This window comes from Phaethon lepturus, unplaced genomic scaffold (assembly GCF_000687285.1).
Source record: "Phaethon lepturus isolate BGI_N335 unplaced genomic scaffold, ASM68728v1 scaffold14503, whole genome shotgun sequence".
Lineage (NCBI taxonomy): Eukaryota > Metazoa > Chordata > Aves > Phaethontiformes > Phaethontidae > Phaethon > Phaethon lepturus.
In genome coordinates this window covers 484-20,372 of record NW_010531318.1, presented here as the reverse complement: position 1 = coordinate 20,372, position 19,889 = coordinate 484, and the positions used below count along the sequence as shown (strand labels likewise).

General features: G+C 42.4%; 1 protein-coding gene across 1 annotated transcript in view; it reads right to left on the bottom strand.

Annotated features, from left to right (window-relative positions):
- The window catches only part of LOC104618815 (lipoxygenase homology domain-containing protein 1-like), a gene marked incomplete at its 5' end in the record, with an annotated part of 54,630 nt that extends 35,174 nt beyond the window's left edge, over window positions 1-19,456 (bottom strand). The window contains 7 exons of the mRNA XM_010284514.1: window positions 108-235; window positions 2,916-3,101; window positions 7,717-7,925; window positions 12,427-12,550; window positions 14,858-15,067; window positions 15,916-16,070; window positions 19,294-19,456. Of these exons, the coding sequence (XP_010282816.1) occupies window positions 108-235; window positions 2,916-3,101; window positions 7,717-7,925; window positions 12,427-12,550; window positions 14,858-15,067; window positions 15,916-16,070; window positions 19,294-19,456 (1,175 nt within the window). The remainder of the gene's footprint in view (window positions 1-107; window positions 236-2,915; window positions 3,102-7,716; window positions 7,926-12,426; window positions 12,551-14,857; window positions 15,068-15,915; window positions 16,071-19,293) is intronic.
- Window positions 19,457-19,889: the final 433 nt, after the last annotated feature.

The window sequence follows — 19,889 nt, the reverse complement described above, 5'->3', positions numbered from 1 at the left end:
TTGTGTTTCAGTGTGAGCATGGTCAAAGCCCTGAGTGCTTCTTGACTTGACACCAGAATCTGTTACCACTCCACTTCTAACCAACAAAAATCACAAAGGAACTGTACCTGTCTCCGTTTTTTTCGAGCTGCATCTCCTCAGTGTTCCCATTGGATCCAAAGACAGTCATGAAAATACTGGTGTCGGTACCGCCGCTTTCGATGTCTCCAGTCACAACTGTGACTTCGTAGAGGATCTGGTGAGGATTTAAAACAATTAGAAAGTCTCATTCGAACAGCCGTCCTTACCCCACGCAAAAGGCTGGGCAGAATGCTAGCCAGGCTCTGCAGGAGATCTGCTGCTTTGCCAGAAATCATTACAACATGGCTTCTTGAGTTCTCTCCTCATCGTGGTTCTCAGAGGCAAAGTTAGAGATTGCAACTTGCTACAGGACCTTCCTCTTCGCATCATCTATGACTTTTTCTGCAGATTTTCTCAGCTTAGATGATAGAGTCAGAGAAAGACACATGGATTTTGACAACTATATGTTTGGGGATTGATGAAGACCTGGTAAACTGCTTCTCCATGGGAGTCACAACCCTACTGCCGCCTCCTGCCAGCCATCTTTCAGCGCTCCAGATGTCCATACTGCACCAAAAGTTTGCCATTTTTAAAAACAGCTCCCAAAGACACAATTTTTTTGTTTCCCTTGACTGCAAAATATTTCCCCCAAATGTTCAGTGTCCATCTGGGCAACATTTAGTCCAACATCACTAATAGTTTTAAAGTCTATACAGCCAAACGTTCTGTACAGCAGAAAAATGCAGCTATCCTATTTCCCAGTGGGACGTACACTGCTGCATCGAACGCAGAGTGTTCCCAAATCTCATACATTAAATGTATGCCAATTTGTGAAAAGATGATGTGCATCACTTTCACCTTATTAGCTTCTGTTCTTTTCTCTTGACATGTGAATAATAAGATTCAGAATAAAATCTTTCAAAAGCATGCAAGTCCCAGTGGCTGTCAGTGGCATTAAGACTTTTAGGCCACTTAGACATTTTCAAGATCGTACCTATGGTAACAAGATCTCTGGATTTAAGAGGTGGAAGAATATCAAGAAACAGCCCCAACAAAACATATTTCAAATAGTGCACCGCTGGGCAAGTTTTATTGGCCTGAATTGTGATCGCCACATAAATAAACAGTGCAAAGGAATAATGCCATAGAAAAAATATTTTGCATGCTTCTTCAATCCTGAGTAACCTGTCCATCACATATTCATCCACACACATTTTACATCATGGCAGAGAATCATATTTACAATAGGTGGTAGAAGAAAAACTCTTTTACAAATGCATTAAACATTTTTAATGACTGTGGTGGACATTAATTAATTTCTTTTTGTACGGGAAGGCAAATACTCAATTTAAAACACAAAGAGCGAATATCAAGCCAAGAAGAAAATTAAATTGAAATGTGTATGTATGGATGTGCAAGAGTCAAGCAAAAGCAAAACAAAAAAGCATTAACTTTCCCAAAGATGTTAAGGGTATTAGTCTTCTTTGAACTCTAAAAAAAAAAAAAAATTAAACTCAGTTTCTAACTACAGCTATTTATGAGAAAACAGTCCCAAATTCCCTCAACTAGGAGAATGATCACAAAGTCAAATATGCACTTCTGATTTAACGTCTCAAGCATCTTCCCTGATCTCCTTCAAACGATTCAGCAAGTTTCTGCCCCAACATCATAGAAAAAAAATAGTTAGATATGTCTATTTTTGGCATGCTCATGAAAATAAGTATTCAGGATAGGGCTTTTAAAGGAAGACTGAACATAAGTCTTCATTAACATCCACTTCAGTCTATGGGCAAGCCATCAGGTCACTGATAGGAGTTTGGAAACCTCATCCAGGAGGTTAAACAACTTATAGGAAGTTTTTAAGAGATTAGATTTTAACCGTGGTATTCAGTCTGAGGGAGTTTATTTTCCCTCTTAGGTAAATTCTACCACTAAAACTTGAATCCTTCAGAGGTGCTACAAATGTTATCATGCTTTTGTGTGTCTGGGGAACAAAAAAGATTTCAGGAGAATATCCGTAGCTGGGGAATCAAGGGCAGCATAAAGAAAAATTAATGTACTATGGAAGTGTAACCTCGCTGTAAATAGAAACATTTCTAGAGAGATTTTAAATTGCCATACAGGTATTAAACACAGTATTATTGTCCTATTCATCCAGGTTGTTATTTCTATTATAAATCTTACATCCAAAATCAGCATAGTTCAGCTTTCCAATTTGTACTTGGTTGAAATATGGCATGGCATATATTACTTCAAATTTCATATATATGGATGAAAAGACTATATGGTTTTCTTCATTGTTTATTCAACTTTAATCAGCTATTCATTTCAAAGATCAAGCTTACAAATATCTCCATGTTTCAACAACTTCCAGTTATTATTGGTTTCTAACTGAATTAAGTTTCCCTATTCCATATTAGAAAAGCTGATATGTAGTCATACTATACAGAGATTAAAATATCTCCACTACTCTAATTTGATGAGTTAGAAGTATGTCCTCAAACAAAACACAAAGTTAGATTGCACCAAGGTGTTCATCTTGTGGCTGCACCCCCTCTGTGGGTCCTAGGGGATGCAGTGGGTGCTTCAAGTCTGGTGACAAAATGAGGACATGCTGCTGAACTGTGCCCTACCCTGATCTTTCTCCCTGTGCCATGTCTGTGTCCAGCCAGCTGTATTAAACAGTGTTCTAAGTGGTAACGATGCTAAAAATTCCTAAAGATTTTGCTAAAGAATTAACAAATAAATGGCTCAAACCACATCCAGAAGTCAAAGTATGAGAGCTGCTGATGCACAACCTGTATCAGCACAGGTCCATGCAACAGCTAAAGATACAGGATGAGCCTAGAGCCTACCTTGAGGCCAATGTTAACACAGTCTGCATCCAGGATATTGAGGATTCGTGAGGTTAGTCCATCACCTTTGTCTCTGGCCAGCCAGCACTTACAGACAAAGTTATACATGACGCCTTTGGTGGGCACGACAATGGTGAGCTCTTCCATCAGCCAGCAGCTCTCAGGAGTAGCGCCGTCGTGTCCCACCTGTGAGAGTCATCGAGAAAACACCTGCTGGTTAAAGGGGATTTCTTTGGAGGCGAGACCCTGACTGAGGGTTTTAAACAGTGATGAAGGACTGAGTGTTGACTACGTACACTGTCACACAAACCACTTCCACAGTGGAACGGAGCAAGCTGTGAAATTTTTTGTGCTATTGCCGCCCAACAGTTAAGACATCAGGGTACATAGTAGCTGATGTGGGCAAGGAAGCTCAGGTCATCTGCTGCTGAGCATGAGGAAAGGCAGGAAAAAGTAGGGGAAAAGTAAGCAAGGGGAACATGAAATAGGTAGACTGCACTGACCTACACGAAAACATGTGCAGTCTCTTACTACTCTACTTCTGCTCCATTGGCCTCTATCTGCAAGTCTACTGATCTCTGCAGACCCATTTCTCCATCTTTCCAACCACTGCTGTTGCAACACTTGGAAGCGACTAGCCAAAACTTCATAAGCAGGAGTAAAGATGTAGCTAGGCAAACACCCACATGCGTTATTCAAGCAATCCTTCCCTCACAAAACTACATCTAAGTCAACTGTATGTATCAGGCTGTTTCTCTGCTTCCCATCTCCTTAAACTGCAAAAGCTCCATGTTTGTATAGGAGCCCGCAGATGGAGCTTACATCTGTAGCTGTTTGATTTTCAAGAAGCGCCTTCTCCAGGCTCAAAAATGGTGCATCCTGGAGAGCAGGAAGTCACACAAGAGCGGCAGGAAGCCTGCATGGATGAACAAGGGGCTCCTGACAAAACTTAAATGGAAAAAGGAAGAATAATAGAGGTGGCAACAGGGACAAGGGACCTGGAGAAATACAGAGACGCTGCCCAAGTGTGCAGGGATGAGGTTAGGAAAGCCAAAGCCTACCTGGAGCGGAGTCTAGCAAGGACCATAAAGAGGAACAAGCAACGTTCCTACAGGTACATCAGCAGTAATGGTTACTGATGGTGCAAACTTCTGCAAGAAACTGCCTGTGTTCCTCTTAAAGAACACGGGCAATTCATCCCGGGGCAGACTTATGTATCGCAGCTGATGTACAAAGCTCAGTCAGCCAGTCATTTCAATGAGCTATCTGTACACAAAGGGTTGAATATAAGAGCTACCAACAGTTCATTATTTTCAGAGCAAGTGTTGTTTGTGTCGTTACTAGGAAAATTAAGTCCTTAGCTCTCGCTGTTTTTGTTTTTAAATTATTAGGATGTTTAAGGTTGTGCAGAAAATAATTTTTAATAACAGGTTCATCTAGGGTGATATATCTGTGGTATCTTTTTTTTCCCCCAAAAAACAAGTGATCTTTTTTATCTGACTGTCTCAGCCATCACTGCTATTAGGAGTATTATTACTATACTAATGTCTGTGCAGCTGCAGAAAATTAGCGTTAACCACTAGGGAAATTCAAGTCTACAATGGATGCATTAATTCTCAGATTCCTGGGGTGTGAGGTGAATGGGAATATAACACTTGCCTTCCCATTCCCTCTCTGCCAGCTTGGCTGCCCTTCTCCAAAGCCAAAGCCCCTCTGAGAGCCTGCACACGGCCTCTTGAGACCTGTTGCAGGACGGTACGGATGAGGCGCTGGGGAAAGTTCAGCGCAAAGGATCTGCAGTGAAGCGGGGACAGAGCAGCCAAAGGAAAAATCCCAGTGAGCCCATTAAACTCTGTTCCTCTTTTGGGTTCATTACAGCCACCTCCTAAAGCATCATTCCAAGACATTGCTAGGTACTAGATTTTCACAGCATCCTTTAATTCCTTTGGTATCAGTGACTGGCCAGAAGAAAGCATCTTGCACATCCAGTTGCCTTGGAGAAGCTGCACACAAGCAGATGTCTAATGTTGTAAAGTCTGGGATAAACTCATCCAGTGCTGAGTCTTCCTTATGGCTGGTCTTTCAGAGCAGAAACACTGGGATTTGTCTTTCAAGCAAAATCTTTAGATAGACCATGCCAATGGAGTGAATGATCCAAAAGCCATGGCCACACCAGCAGTGTAGCCTGGACATGCATACCAATATCGCAACAAGTTGTTTGGGCTGAGATGTTTGAGCTAAGTTAGAGTGACAGGATTTCAAAGGCAGCTAGATCCTTGAGCTGTTTGAAAATCTTTGAAATCACCAAGACTAAGATGCACAATTTGCACTGGGCAGCTCACAATCGCATTGAAACAGAATGCAACAACAGAGGAAAATGGCAGAGAATGTGAGTGGTAGCTAGAAGGAAAAGATGAAAACAAAAAGGATTTCTTGCTTATTCTGGAAGGTGCAGAGAATATTAGAGAGACCTGAGGGTCTTCCAGGATCAGGTCCCTAGTCAGCGAGGGACTGGACTTGCAACACTTTACAGTCCATCACACTTTGCTCTGTGCTTGTGATGGAGAAAGACTCTGAACCAGAAATGGTTTAGAAATGCAGACCAAGGCAGGACACTTCTGATCATACCTGTGTCTCTCTGCAGCAACAGCAATCTAGGAACAGAGATACTTTCATTAATTAGGAGAAGAAATATTAAAACTTGTTTGAAGGACACAGTATAAAGTGCCTATACCAAATAACTTGTATTATTTATTTTCATGTCAGTGTGTCTATTAAAGTACACCAGTAGTAAATATTATATCTGTAGGCTTACAAGACAGGTATAAATGGGCCCCTTTCAAATTACTTCATATTCCACTGTTTCTGCTCTCACTATTGTATATTTGCAGCAGGAGAATAATACCAAACTAAAAGTGGCATCACGCTGCAAATCTTACGATCCTACTAAATCCTGCAGTCTGCTGCCTGGGTTTACACAGAGGGCTTCTGGAAACTTAATCCCCATGCTATAATATTTTCACATGGTAACTCGTATTCAGAACTTCTTGCCTTCTTCCAGAAGCAGCCAAATGCCAAATCAGAGAACGAACTGTTCCTCACTTTTCCCAAGCAGAAAACTAGCAATTTTCTGCAACGTCCCTGAACACTGCAATTTTCTACATGGAAAATATGGACTGATTCCATGGCAACCACAGCAGACTGGCACATCGATGTCATCGCTGGGACATGGATCAACAAGAAGAGGCCTTCCAAGCAGAGAGCAGGCAGAAGGCCAGGAGCAGATGGTTTCTCCAGCCACGAGCTGGGGGGTTACAAACTAAAAGGGAAAAATGAGCAAGAGGTGAGGCAGCAGACCGGTAAGATCATTGAGGACAGGAGTGAAGAGTGCAGAAGAACATCAACCAGCCTGAAAGCTATATGTTATTCCTTTTTCTAATTCTCCGCATTTCATTTGCAACCTTTTCTCTTCTTTCCCATTTGTAATCCTTTTCAAATTATTTCTTTTCCTTGCTTCTGTCCATTTCCAAGTGTCTGCTCCTACTTTCTCCCATTCTCTGCCCTTCCTCACCCTACTTACTGTCTCTTTTCCAACATCACTTTCTATTTCTTTCTTCATCCAGCTCCTTCTGTCTCTCTGACACAGAGGGGTTATACTGGCTTTTTCCTCCCTCTCTATCCCAGCCCAAGTTGTTTCCATGTGCACACAGTCTAGAAGAGAAGGATTTACGTACTTGCTTCATTTTCAAAGTTTGACCTAGAGATGGACTAGATCGAAAGTGCCACTAATAGTCATAATAACCAGGCACTTGGAATGCATTAAGAAAATGGCTTGATAATAAACTCAAATCTAGTATGGAGACTTCTCAAGGTGTCAGAATCCATTGCTTGAATGAATGCTAATGGGAGTGCTTTAGTCTACCAGCTGCTAAAACATGACATACAACTGCAAAGATTTTTTTTAATTAGTTAGGATTTCTCTCTTTATATTTCTTTCACTAATCTCCCTCTGAATACACAAGCACGCACACCAACAGGTTGGTTTACTGCAAAACAGAGGTAAAAATAAAAGTAAATGGGCTCTTGAAGCCCTCAGATGCTGTAGGTTTCAGCATTCAGGAGCTGGAGCAGGCTTTTAGGAGATGGAACTGCCTTATGAAACAAAAACAATGTACACAAGTGCTCCGGAAGATTCATGTGAAGTTTAAGCTCAGTGATTGAATGTCCATGCAAATTCTGTCTCCCTAAGCCATAGCGGAAAAAATGGCTCCTGTTCCAAAATTTATTTGTGCATGTTACTTATGAACAATGATTAATTTTCTTCTCGAAGCCTGGGTCCTCCAAGCTGTGAAAACAATTTTCATGTTTAGCTAGAAAATTATACAAGATGTGTTTCTCACTGCAGGCACAATTTATGAAACCCAACTGGAAGTACTGTAAAAATCAACTAGGAAAAAGACTGATGGTGGAGGACTGCATCCTGGGAACGTTCACTGCATCTGTCAATAACAGGGCTTGGCTAAGAAAAAACAGTGCCAGAGATGAGACAAAGCTGGGACATGTTACAACTTCTTTATAATTCAAAATTATCTTCTGCCTCCCAAGGATCTTGGTTTTGTGAGATGTAAAGCATACTTATTCTCAGGTTCAGACACATGTGAAATCTCGTTAGCACATCCCTGTTTACATTCCTTTCAGACTGCAGTGCCGTTCCTTCACTGCTAAGAATAACAGGAACATGTGCTTTCTTTGGCCACGTATTTCATATGGCTCCAGTGTTTGTGCTGCATTCACAAAGTACCTCCACTTTTTTGATCTCTCCAACATCTAGGCCCCAAACAGAGAATTTCTCTACGGAGCCATCCGCAAACTCATCTTTTCCTTCTGGGAGATCCAGCCACAGCCTCTCCGTCTGCACTTTCTGAGGGCCCACGATGATGATGTACACTCGGCTGTCGGTGCTGGAGTCATATTCTGTGCCCGTCGTGACGGTGATGTGGTATGGGATCACTGTAAGAAACAGAGGTTTAATCATCAGAAAACCCACACGCATACGCATTTACATGAGACTTCAGAAAACCGGGGACTCATCCCATCAGAGGGAGCAGCTGTGTATGCTAAATAGGTTCACGTCCCATTGAACTCATTCGGAGAAGGGATAACACCATGCTGCATTGGGCTACAAATATGCATGGGGGACTGCTTTCCCGTACACACTTGGGATTGAATTCCGCAAGGGTTAATTTCCCCAGACAACTCTACTGGCTGCAAGGAGGTTATAAGTCCAGATTTCTCTCTAATAGATGACAGAACAGCAAAGGACTTGAATCCTTATTTACACCAAGAGACCTTCCTGAAGATGAGACTGAGCACCTAAATCTTAAATAGGCTATTAAACCAAAGCGATCTTACACTGACCATTCAATAAAGGCAAATAAATCTATGCTGACTCCAAGGTAAACCATCACTGACTGAATATCCCAATACAACTGCAAATGTTCTCCTTTCTGCTTCATTCAAGGATTGCTGTGATCTACGGGGCAGCTCAGGGTTTCAACATCCCTTTGCAAATCCAGGCAAACTATGAATAATTCTTGTATTAAAGGTAGGTCATTCAATAATTTTTTACATTGCGTAATAATATTGGTTAGGGGAAAAACCTTCAGGCCAAGGCTTGGGACTTAGCAGGTTTCGCTGTGGTTTTCAGAAATTTCAGTTCAGCTGTTAAAAGGGAAGAAGTGCCAGACTGCTTTTCGAGTGCCTTCCAAGAGCTCATTTGGGTAAGCCGAGCAGGCTGTGCAGAACTAGATGCTGAATACTGGTTTGATTTCTCAGAACATTCATGCAGGGCTGTTCAAACTGTTCTGACAAGACTCGGAGCTCTGAAACTTGCCTCGTCACAGACTCAAAACTCAGCCTGACCTCATCATCACTTTTTCAATTTAAAAAAAGGGTTTATAAACCTTGACAAAAAAACTTGGTTGGCTTTCAAATCATCCAGGATTTTGCTTTATAATGACTAACAATATTTTTGGTGTGGAGGGTTGTGCTAGAAACTCACATGAAGCTCAGGATACATGTGCAATATCAGGGAAGGCATGAATTGATGCTGACCAAATCTGTTCTTACCTCTGGACAGAGCAGAACCCAGAGATTTGTTCAGTTCCAGTTTGAGGATCTTGTGTACCAACACAAAATGAACTGATGATTAGGCAAGACTTATTCTCCCCTTTATGGTATCATTTACATTTCAGTGTGCACATCAGCATAATGACATGCAATGCATTCTTCACGAAATAACCATTGAGCTGCTGGTATTAGCAGGAGAAAGGGTTTAGCTGAGGCAAGACAGATATTACAAAAATATGTTGAGGGGTCATGTTTAGAACAGCTCCAGACTCCTCTTTTAAATAAAGGATGTTTTGAATAGGGATAAAATTTTCTTTTATACAGTTTTTATCCTGTTCTCCTGTGGCAGGCTAAGTTCACAGAACTACCAGCATTTCCAACTAATGTTGCACCCTCAAGCCAAAGTATTTGAAACACCTATATAAAAAATGAGAACTATAAGAAATTGTTAAATTTCTCATAAATAATCACTGTTGTTCTTTCCTCTAAAAACTGCAAGAGTGATCCTTTGATTTCTTTATCTCCCGCCTCCATTGTCTCCCTCTTTCTCTGGGAGTTCTACTTCTATTGGAAGTTCTACTTCTTCAAACATCAATGCAAAACCTGAGGTACAAGGCCACAGTAGGACACCACAGGTCCACCAGCCCATCTCCCTTTGCCCCTTGTTTCCCTGAGTCCCTGGGCAGAGTTCAGGCTGTTGGAGGGCACGTGTCCCCTCCACAGGCGGTTGGGTTTCGTCAGGGATGTAGACCACACCCTCTCCAGCACTGCCTTCCAGCATGGAGCAGGGTTCCCAGTTCAGACCCAAGCGGGTTCCTAGTCAACAGGACTTTTCTCTGTGCTCCATCCTGGCATCACCTCCTGCCTCTCAGAGGTATTCACATCTGAGCATGGGAGAGTCAGAACTGGGCTGCTCAAACTGTCACTCCCTTTCCCAGGCACCTCCCAATACCACTTCCCCTAATCAACTAATTAACAGCTGTTTTTTTACCCAGCTCAGGAGGTGGCTGTCTGGCTCCCACAGTCCATCATATCTGACATTCCTTCAAGATGCAGTTTCCTTAATGAGGCCATGTCACTGCCACAGAGATAGTGGCGATGACAAGCTCCAGGACTCAGAGAAGAAAGACCACCCTGTCACAATGGGGATGATGGGAACTATCCCAGCTCTGCTAGAGATGAGTTCTCCGGGGAGATGCTGATGTTTTACCCATTATTTGTGAAACTACATGGCATGCCAACATGGCAGATGTTATCCATTGTCTCACCACAGAAGTAATATCAGAAGGAACATGGGAATCACATCTTTTTCATTTGGACACATTATGGGATTACAAAAGAAGGATTGCCTCAAGACGCACGGGTTGCAGACCAGGTTAAGCAATGTGCAGCATTATGTCTGCTTCAAAACTTAAAGGTGTGAGACATGCAACCCAGGTATCACATCACAACCAGCTACTGGGCATCAGCTGAGCTGCAGTAACCATTTGTGTGAAATCCCTTGGACCATATCAGAGAAAGCTATCTTATATTCCTATGCCAAATTACAACATTTTACACTTGGCTTACCATGGAACTTTAAGAGAAGTTTAATTATTTTGCACTTTCTGTGGACTAAGAGCACATATACAGACAGTAACAGTGACTCAGCTGCTGCCCAGTTACTTGGTACAACACGGTATCTTAACCATACATCTAAAATCTTAATCTGAAGCTAAAAGATCCCATGTAGGATGGCAATGAACTGTAGGTGCAGTTTGGATGATAAGCCATTGTCCTGGAACATAGAGGTGGTTAATCAAAAGGTACATAAATACAGAGAAATAAAGCCTGTGTAATGAAGTTATAAGGAAATATTAATGGACTGGGGAAGTTTTCCATGAAGGTTAACTTCAGCTGATGGACAGTGATCATCCACACTTCGTTCACAGCCAGGACAGAAACAAAACCTGCACAACTGTCCCACTTCGTATCAGACACAGCCAAGCAAGACCAGCCTCCCTGCATGAATGCTGGCTTTTACAGACACAGTCCAGCATATTTCACTTTTTATAACTTGCAATCCAGAAACATATTTTTCTTTTATACTCAGCTTTGCTTTGTCTCAGGGATCAGAGCCTAAAGATGAAAATCTAGACTGGAACCATCAATGGTTTCCATCAGTTATTTGAGCAAGAACTTCAGTCCAGAGTTCATGGACTCCTTTTCTCTCAGTGACAGCATTTGCAGACCTTCCTCCTTCCAATTATAAGACAATCCACCTTATAGAAAAGAACAAATTCACCTGAGTACTCTCAGCTGAAGCTTGTTTTCTGAGAGCTGAGAGACTTATCTGTGCTCTTGCTCCACTCCCTGTATCCCACTCCCCTCCCAACCCAACAGGTTCTGTCATGCAGCTACGTGTTGTAAGGAAAAAACCTGAAGGTTTCTAAAATAAATCACATTTGAATTCATGTTAAAAAACATGAAACATCATCTTGAGTAGGTCAAAGAGATATAGGATGAAAAAAAAAAAAGCTGGTATCAGCAACAAGAGCTACTTTAAGGAATCATGTGGAAAAGAGCTTCTGGTAATCCAAAAGAGGCTCTTTTGGTGATAGCATGTCTGACTACGGTCCCTCTCACTGCAAAGAGCTTTGCATCCTTTGAAGGACACTTCAGACAAAATTATATGAAACTTGAATAAATCATTCCTTTAACTCTATCAGACCCCGCCGTTCACTTCTTCCCACCTCTGAAGTGCTGCGTGCAATGAGTTTGTTGTTGGTGGAGGAGGAGGAAGAGGGAGTATGATTCTTCAGGTCATTGGGTTTCTTTCTGAGGAGGCCCTGTGGATGTTGTTGACTAGCTCCTTTTCCACATTTGGTGGTGTGGATGCACTCACCTAATTTTAGACATCTAAAGAACACAATTTGGGATTGTAGTTGCCTATAGAGGTCCCCTGTGCCTTTTACCTCACCACAACAGAAAACGGCGTACCCTTGAATAACCACCTACCTAACGATATTGTCACATTGTCCAAAGCACAAGTCTGCTTGGAGAACTTACGTCTGCTGGCAACGGAGAAGTTAATTCTGACAAGCTACAGCATCACAAATTTTCACAGGAGAGGAAAGAACAGGGTTGGAAACACCGAAGTTGCTGTTAACTTCAGGCTTATTCCACTGTTAGGGTCAGAAAGCTATAGGAAAAGCAACAAACACAGAAACACAAGCACTTCTCCAGCCTTTCCCAAGCAGTCACAACACAAGGTGAAGAGAAGCAACTTGCTGTTCTGCCTCTCCTTGCAAAAGGAGTGAAGACACCGGGATGAATGCAACCTCTCAAGCACTGAAAGCCAAGAACACATGCATGCATGCAATCAAACATGGTGCCTGCTCACATGATCCTTCTTCTGCCGCCTTGACCAAGCTGGATTTCTTCATCTCCTTCAGGTTTGCATTGCTATCCTGGCTCGACAGGCTGAGAGATGAGCCATCCAGGCTGTTTCGCTCGCCATCATAGCTCTAGTTGGAAGGCATGTATGAGAGGGTAATGAGGTTGAGTGCTCAGGTGTCGTCAGCTATTCCCATATGCCTCCAAGAACAAGAGAAGAAATCCCTCTAGTTCCCCAGGTAGCTTTTCGCTCAGTGTAGCTCAAATAAGTGTGACTTCTAATTTACTGCAGGTCATTCACTTACTTCACTGGTAACCCTGACAGGCCATTTTGGATGTGTGTTATAATAAAAGAAAATATAATGGACCTAATGGACTTTATTGGTACCTCGTGACTTTTCTCTGCTACCTGTGTGAGCAATAGCTGCAGAAAATTCAGATGGATGGGACGGTGCCAGATTTGCTTATCAGGGCACACACTGTGGTGCCAAATTAATTGACCTGGTACAGGTCAAAGAGCGTAAGAGGGAGAGTACGGCAAAGCTGAATGATATGAAATATCTATTGTATTTGAGGAGTTAGTGCAGATGCATTCGGTGTCATTGTCCAATAAATGTGAGGCTCTTACCACACAGTCATGTAATTAAAAAAAATAAATTGATTAGCTTTTCCTCATTATGAATTAATATGAGCAACAGGGCAAGTGTGACCACAAGAATTCATAGCATTGTCTGCTGCAATTTTATGAGGGAGCATATGGCAATAATCATCCATGGTGTAACTCTTCTTACATCCATTCTGTTGTATTCAGGATGAGTCTGGCCCAGCTTCATCGATGATAATTTTAGTGGTAACTGTCAATTAAAATGTCACTGTATTTTGTGAAGTGAACTCCTTAAATACAATGGACTTATAATCAGCTGCTTTATTATGCCTCACTGTACAGAAGCAAGAGAGGTCTATTAATCTTGTTTGCTAATTTTAATTAGTGTATGTACCTCGAATTCCAATTAGCTATATTAGCCTGATAAAGCAACAGAGAATGTGCAAGTAGAAAGGACATTTCACTAAAAACCATTTGGTGATTTGAGCAGTAGCAAAGAAATTAGATTTTTTTATGTTTGGCATTGGTGGAAGAATTTGCTGAAAAGATAAACACATCCAGTCCAATGAGGATGAAGTCAAAGGACCTAGAGTCCTTTTTTGGGTGGGCGTGTTGATCTGCTGGAGGGCAGGAAGGTTCTGCAGAGGGATCTGGACAGGCTGGATCAATGGGCAGAGATCAACTATATGAGGTTTAATAAGGCCAAGTGCCAGGTCCTGCACTGGGGTCACAACAACCCCATGCAACGCTACAGGCTTGGGGAGGAGTGGCTGGAGAGCTGCCGGGTGGAAAAGGGCTTGGGGGTGCTGGTTGACAGCCGGCTGAACATGAGCCGGCAGTGTGCCCAGGTGGCCAAGAAGGCCAACAGCGTCCTGGCCTGTATCAGCAATAGTGTGGCCAGCAGGAGCAGGGCAGAGATCGTGCCCCTGTACTCAGCACTGGTGAGGCCACACCTCCAATCTTGTGTTCAATTTTGGGCCACTCCCCACAAGAAGGACATTGAGGTGCTGGAGCGTGCCCAGAGAAGGCCAACGAAGCTGGTGAGGGGGCTGGAGCACAAGTCTTATGAGGAGCAGCTGAGGGAACTGGGTTTGTTCAGTCCGGAGAAGAGGAGGCTGAGGGGAGCCCTCATTGCTCTCTACAACTACCTGAAAGGAGGTGGTAGTGAGGTGGGTGTTGGTTTCTTCTTCCAAGTAGCTAGCAATAGAACGAGAGGAAATGGCCTGAAGTTGTGCCAGGGGAGGTTTAGACTGGATATTAGGAAAAATTTCTTTACAGAGAGAGTGATCAAGCATTGGAACGGGCTGCCCAGGCAGGTGGTGGAATCACCATCACTGGAAGTGCTCAAAAAACATGTGGACATGGCACTTCAGGATATGATTTAGTGGGCTTGGTGGTACTGGGCTGACGGTTGTAATTGATGATCTTGAAAGTCTTTTCCAACCTTAATGATTCTGTGATTCTGTGACCCAATATTTTGGCTTGAGGACTTTGAATAGTGGGACCCATAACTAACCTTCTTTGTGGGCACAGCAAGGAGAGCAGCAGGGAAATATACTCTACTGTGCATCAGCAAGGTACTTTGACAATCAGCTGTAGAGTTTCACTTAGACTCCTAGATTTTCCTGTTGAAACTGCAAATTACAGACCTAGTGATACTGGGCTGAGAGTGGCCATACTTTCAGCACTTGTCAAAAAAATCACAAATTCATTTTGGACAAGTGAAAAAGCATAAGTCCCTAATGATCTGTATTGGACTTCAACCAGATATTCAGTCATTTTATATTTATTAGTAGCAGTGGTTTGTGATCCCAGCTTTGAGCCATAACCATACCTGTTCATAAAGTATACGCTCTATTTTTTTGTCCTCTTTCTTTTTAGAGAGCCAGCGCTCACACAGGAAAATGAAAGACTCCTCTGTGGTCTCATCCAGGATCTCTACTTTTTCCAGGAACCAGTCAGGACTGAACATGCTATTGTCATGACGAATCTTGATCTTGTACAAAATGCCAAGGTCCACAGCCTGTATAGTAAATGTATCCTCCTGCAAAGTGTTCAACAGCAGTTGATTCTGTTAATGAGCTCTCAACAGATCATCTACTGGACAAAAGCAAATGGAGACTACAGAGCATAATATGCATTTAAATTCCATCTCCCATGTTTGGTTAAAAGCTTTGCAGCAGTCTATAGAGGCATCTCTGTACGCTAAAACTGTTCTGCAGGGAAGCGTTTTGAAGCCTCTTTCTGCTATGAGTGGAGCTGCACAAAAATGTCACTTTTACTACCAATTAAAATACTGAATTCTTGGAATTTTACATCTTGGTTTTTAAGTCTAAGAAAGACTTCCTTTTCTAATCCAGTTAGATTGGTATGGACAATCCAGATAAGACAATCTTTGCCATCATTATATCTGAGTATGTCCACATGAAGCTGCGAATATGACTCATGGACTGACCACAGAGTACCACTTTCAGAGTTATTTTGTCAAACACAGCCACTGTTTAGGTCCCATCAGTTTACTATGTTCTGCAGTCAATTATAATATATACTATGCACATGCAAATCAGTTGCACAGAGGCTAAGGGAATGAGAGACCTCAGGTTTTGCGTGCTCTCCAATCTGCAGCTAACAATTCAAGCCAGTTTGTATGAACCAAGCTCATGATTTGTCTATCAAGGACTTCACAGAAACATCTACCCATTTGCTACAGTGCCTGTCAGTCGTAACACCCAGCTGACAATCCATACAAGGCGTTTGAAAAGGTAATGAACATGATAAATAGAATCAATCCATTCATCCCTCATAGGAAAACTCGGCCTGTAAAGACAGTCATGGGCTTGTTAGGTTAAAGGCTGCAAAATACAAAGCATTATTAACCCGTTGCATTTGTACCTGTCCTCTTTCAAACTTGTTGAAGTTTGTTTCAGATTTGCTGAGTTTTCTCTCTCCTGTGTCCCCCAGATCCCCATAGATATTTAGGAAAACATTAGCATCTGTCCCAGCACCATAGATATCTCCAGTGAACACGCTTATCTTGTACGTGTGAACTGCAGAAAGAAAGGGAGATGTGATTCCTGGCCAGGTGAATTATTAAGGCTTATCTTAGATACTGAATTTACCTAAGAATATGGTCCCCAAACTTTCTGCTCCTCACTCAGTTCTTGGAGGTTTAAAGTCCTATATGCTTTGTCCTTCCAGGCTTCTGATAACGATCCAAAGGTTGGGGAATCACTGGGCTGAAATTTGCTGACTTTCCTTTTTTACATCTAATCAATGCCTGTGTGGTGTTTTGATCACATAGTGCACAGTTAAAAATGCAAAGAATCATTATGGTTATTACTGGATGCGATGTCGACAGAGGTGAGGGAGCTCTGCACCTCTCCATACTGAGGCTCAAGGGAGATACATCTGAATACAAGTGATTCAGTGTTGTGAATTCTTAATACTCCATCTTCCATAAACAAACTCCAGAGATTCAGATGTGCAATTACTACCAGAGTTAATGGTGTGTATCTCTATAAATTCCCCAAACAGAACGAGAACATGTTTCGGGTCCTTTTGCTGAGACAGTATTTAATTAAGGAAGTGTTGGAGATATACTGTTTAAGTACCCTTTCTCTTTAGCTTGCTCAATGATGATCCAATAAAACCTCACCAAATCTTTAGTAATGTGCTTTACTAAATCTGTTAAATACTCCTATTTTTATTTTGCTACTCTTTTCCCAATTACACAGGGCAAACAAAGTTACTGAAAGCATCCTCTCCAGGAAACAATTAGGAACTGTACAAGCCTCTGATTACCCTGGTGGCATATGAGCCCTGAAGAATGCCTCCTTGCAAATCCTAGGGCAATACAAATGAGGAAGAGGCACAAAGTCTTAGGATTCTTCTACAGATGTACATTAACATTATCAAAGAAAATACTATATTGTCATTTTCTTCTGTACCTTGCTTTCCCAGTAAAACAAGGCCTATTCTATTTCATAGTCCATGAAAGACTTCCATTGATCTCTCTAAGAAATGGATCATGGCCATTCATCAGGCTAGGTGCAATGCCAGGTTTTCTGGTTTGCCTCTTCACATTATGTCCTACAGAGTGACAGCTTCATATTTGAGAGACAACTGCTACATTAGTAATGAAGGAAGAAATGCATATAGTCTAATTAGTCAATGCTTCCCTCTTTGGTTTTGCTTGCCAGTTCTAGAGACCTTGAGGACTGAAGTGCAGTCTACTACATAAAAGATGATCTTCAGAATACCACAACCTGATTTTCCATTGCTCTCGTGTACACTGTGTCACTACCCAAGGTGTATGAGGACTCAGAGGTGCAGAAGATATACTTCCTGTCCAATATTTTATATCTAAAACAGAAGTTCCCAAACATAGCCCTAGCTCCCAGCCAAAAGAAACTTTCAGTTATCTGAAAACCCTATTCCATGGATTGTAAAACTTGTTTTAAGGCTTTGCCTTTAGAAGGAAAAAAATGAGTTACCCAGGTTAGTTAACACATGGTAACTAATGCAAGGTAAAGCAACAGAAGTTAGTAAGTTAAAGAAAAGGTCATGCAGGCACCTAGCAGTCATGCCACTTACTAATTGATAGTAAAACTGTCTTTGCCTCCCCAGGAAAAAAATCTCCCATGAGCTACCACATAGCTCCTAACAGGAGGAAAGAGCACACTTGTCTCTTCTAAGGGCACAGTGCAAAGGCCCCAGCCTTCCTTACAGCAAGGCAGCTCTTCCCTTGGCAATTGGAAACACAGTCTGTATAAATTCCACCCTGACAATGGTGCACTGTAAATGTAAATCAGACTCTGAGAGAAATGAAACAGGGAGAGGAATGATTTTCTCTGTCGAATCATCTTGTTGCCAGATGCAAGAAACAAGAATGAAGGTGGCAGCTGAATTCAATTTGCTCTGCTCAGGATGTAGGAAGGTTCACGACTTCTCTCAAGTGTAGAAGGAGCTCTGGGTGGGAAAAGGAAGTCCTACAGGAAAAAGAATTAGGAACAGCTGGGCATACAGAGAAACAATGAATTTAGGATGAAACTTCAGTTCTTGTTCAGTTGCTTCAGCTACCAGGAGGACCAAACGCTGAATGTGAACACTTTTTAAGATGGACTCAGAGCTGCATAAGAATTTATTCTACTCCCCAGAGGTACTTTAATGAGGTTAGGGTGGCTGCCTAGAGCCAAATTTTTAGAGGATGTCCACATGTACCTGAAGAGCAGCAAGAAAAACAACTTTGGGAGAAAAGAGGAGCATCAATCAGACTGTGTCCAGGTGGCCAAGGCGGCCAACAGCACCCTGGCCTGTATCAGCAATAGTGTGGTCAGCAGGAGAAGGGAAGCGATCATCCCCCTGTACTCAGCACTGGTGAGGCTGCACCTTGAATCCTGTGTTCAGTGTTGGGCCCCTCACTACAAGAAGGATGCTGAGGTGCTGGAGCGTGTCCAGAGAAGGGCAACGAAGCTGGTGAGGGGGCTGGAGCACAAGTCTTATGAGGAGCAGCTGAGGGAACTGGGTTTGTTCAGTCCGGAGAAGAGGAGGCTGAGGGGAGCCCTCATCACTCTCTACAACTACCTGAAAGGAGGTGGTAGTGAGGTGGGTGTTGGTTTCTTCTTCCAAGTAACTAGCAATAGGAAGAGAGGAAATGGCCTCAAGTTGTGCCAGGGGATATGAGAAAAAGACTGGATATGAGGAAAAATTTCTTTACGGAGAGAGTGATCAAGCATTGGAACAGGCTGCCCAGGGAGGTGGTGGAGCCACCATCACTGGGGGGGTTCAGAAAACATGTGGACATGGCACTTCAGGACATGGTTTAGTGGCCATGGTGGTGTTGGGTTGATGGCTGGACTCGATGATAAGGGCTTTTCCCACCTTAATGATTCTGTGATTCTATGGTAGGGTAGGAAAGGAAGGGGCAGAGTGCACAGGACAGGTGAAGTTGGGCAAACAAGTGAAGATATTTACAGTGCCTGGAAGACAAGGACAAGATGGAGGAACCTTGTGAGGCATCACAGGAGATATGTAAACTATGCCTGTGTGAAAGGGTGCCGGTGAGAGGTTTATAAATGCCCTACAGGAAAATAACGGTATTATGGCACAGAAACACTTCAGGTATAAGAGAGGCCAGAGAACAAGAAGGGAAAGAAATGTGAACTGTCATACCAGTGTTGCATTTGCTTGATCCACACATCCACATGTCCATAAGTTTTATTCCAAAAAATCAGATTAACAGGCCCCTACCTACTCCTAGGATTATATTACCTTCCAATGGGTCTTCAACTTCTTCCTCTATCTGCTTGAGTGTCCCGTCCTTCATGAGCTTTTCAGTAAAAATATCAGATGGTACCAGTTCTCTGACAATCTCGCCATCATCTTCAGACTTTGCAAGCCATCTTTCACACGGAAATGTGACAGTTTCTGAGCCCTGAAGTAAACATGACAGAGATAATCTCTTCAAAACAAAATGAACACGTTAGCATTTCCCTTTTGAAAATACTCTGACACTCAGGCAAGGATTTTCAACTCATGTATGTATGCATGTGTATGTAGATGCGGACCTGAAATAGTATATAAGAAATGTAAGTCCGCTAGAAAGAGGACATCTGAGGGCTCTGAGAAGCACTGAACGTCTCGCAGAGAGCAGTATTCCCCATGGCTGTGTGAGATTGGCTGTATGATCCAGTAGATCTCTAACTTTCCCAGTTTTTGATCTTGCAAATTCCTAATCAGGACCGCACCATTCCCACTGAAGCCATGTTTCATTGAGACTCTGCAATCCCTCTTCAATTCTTATTCAGGCAGCATTCTCTTTGAAGTCAGTAGGGGTTTTTTTCTGAGTCAATACTTCAAGATTTTGC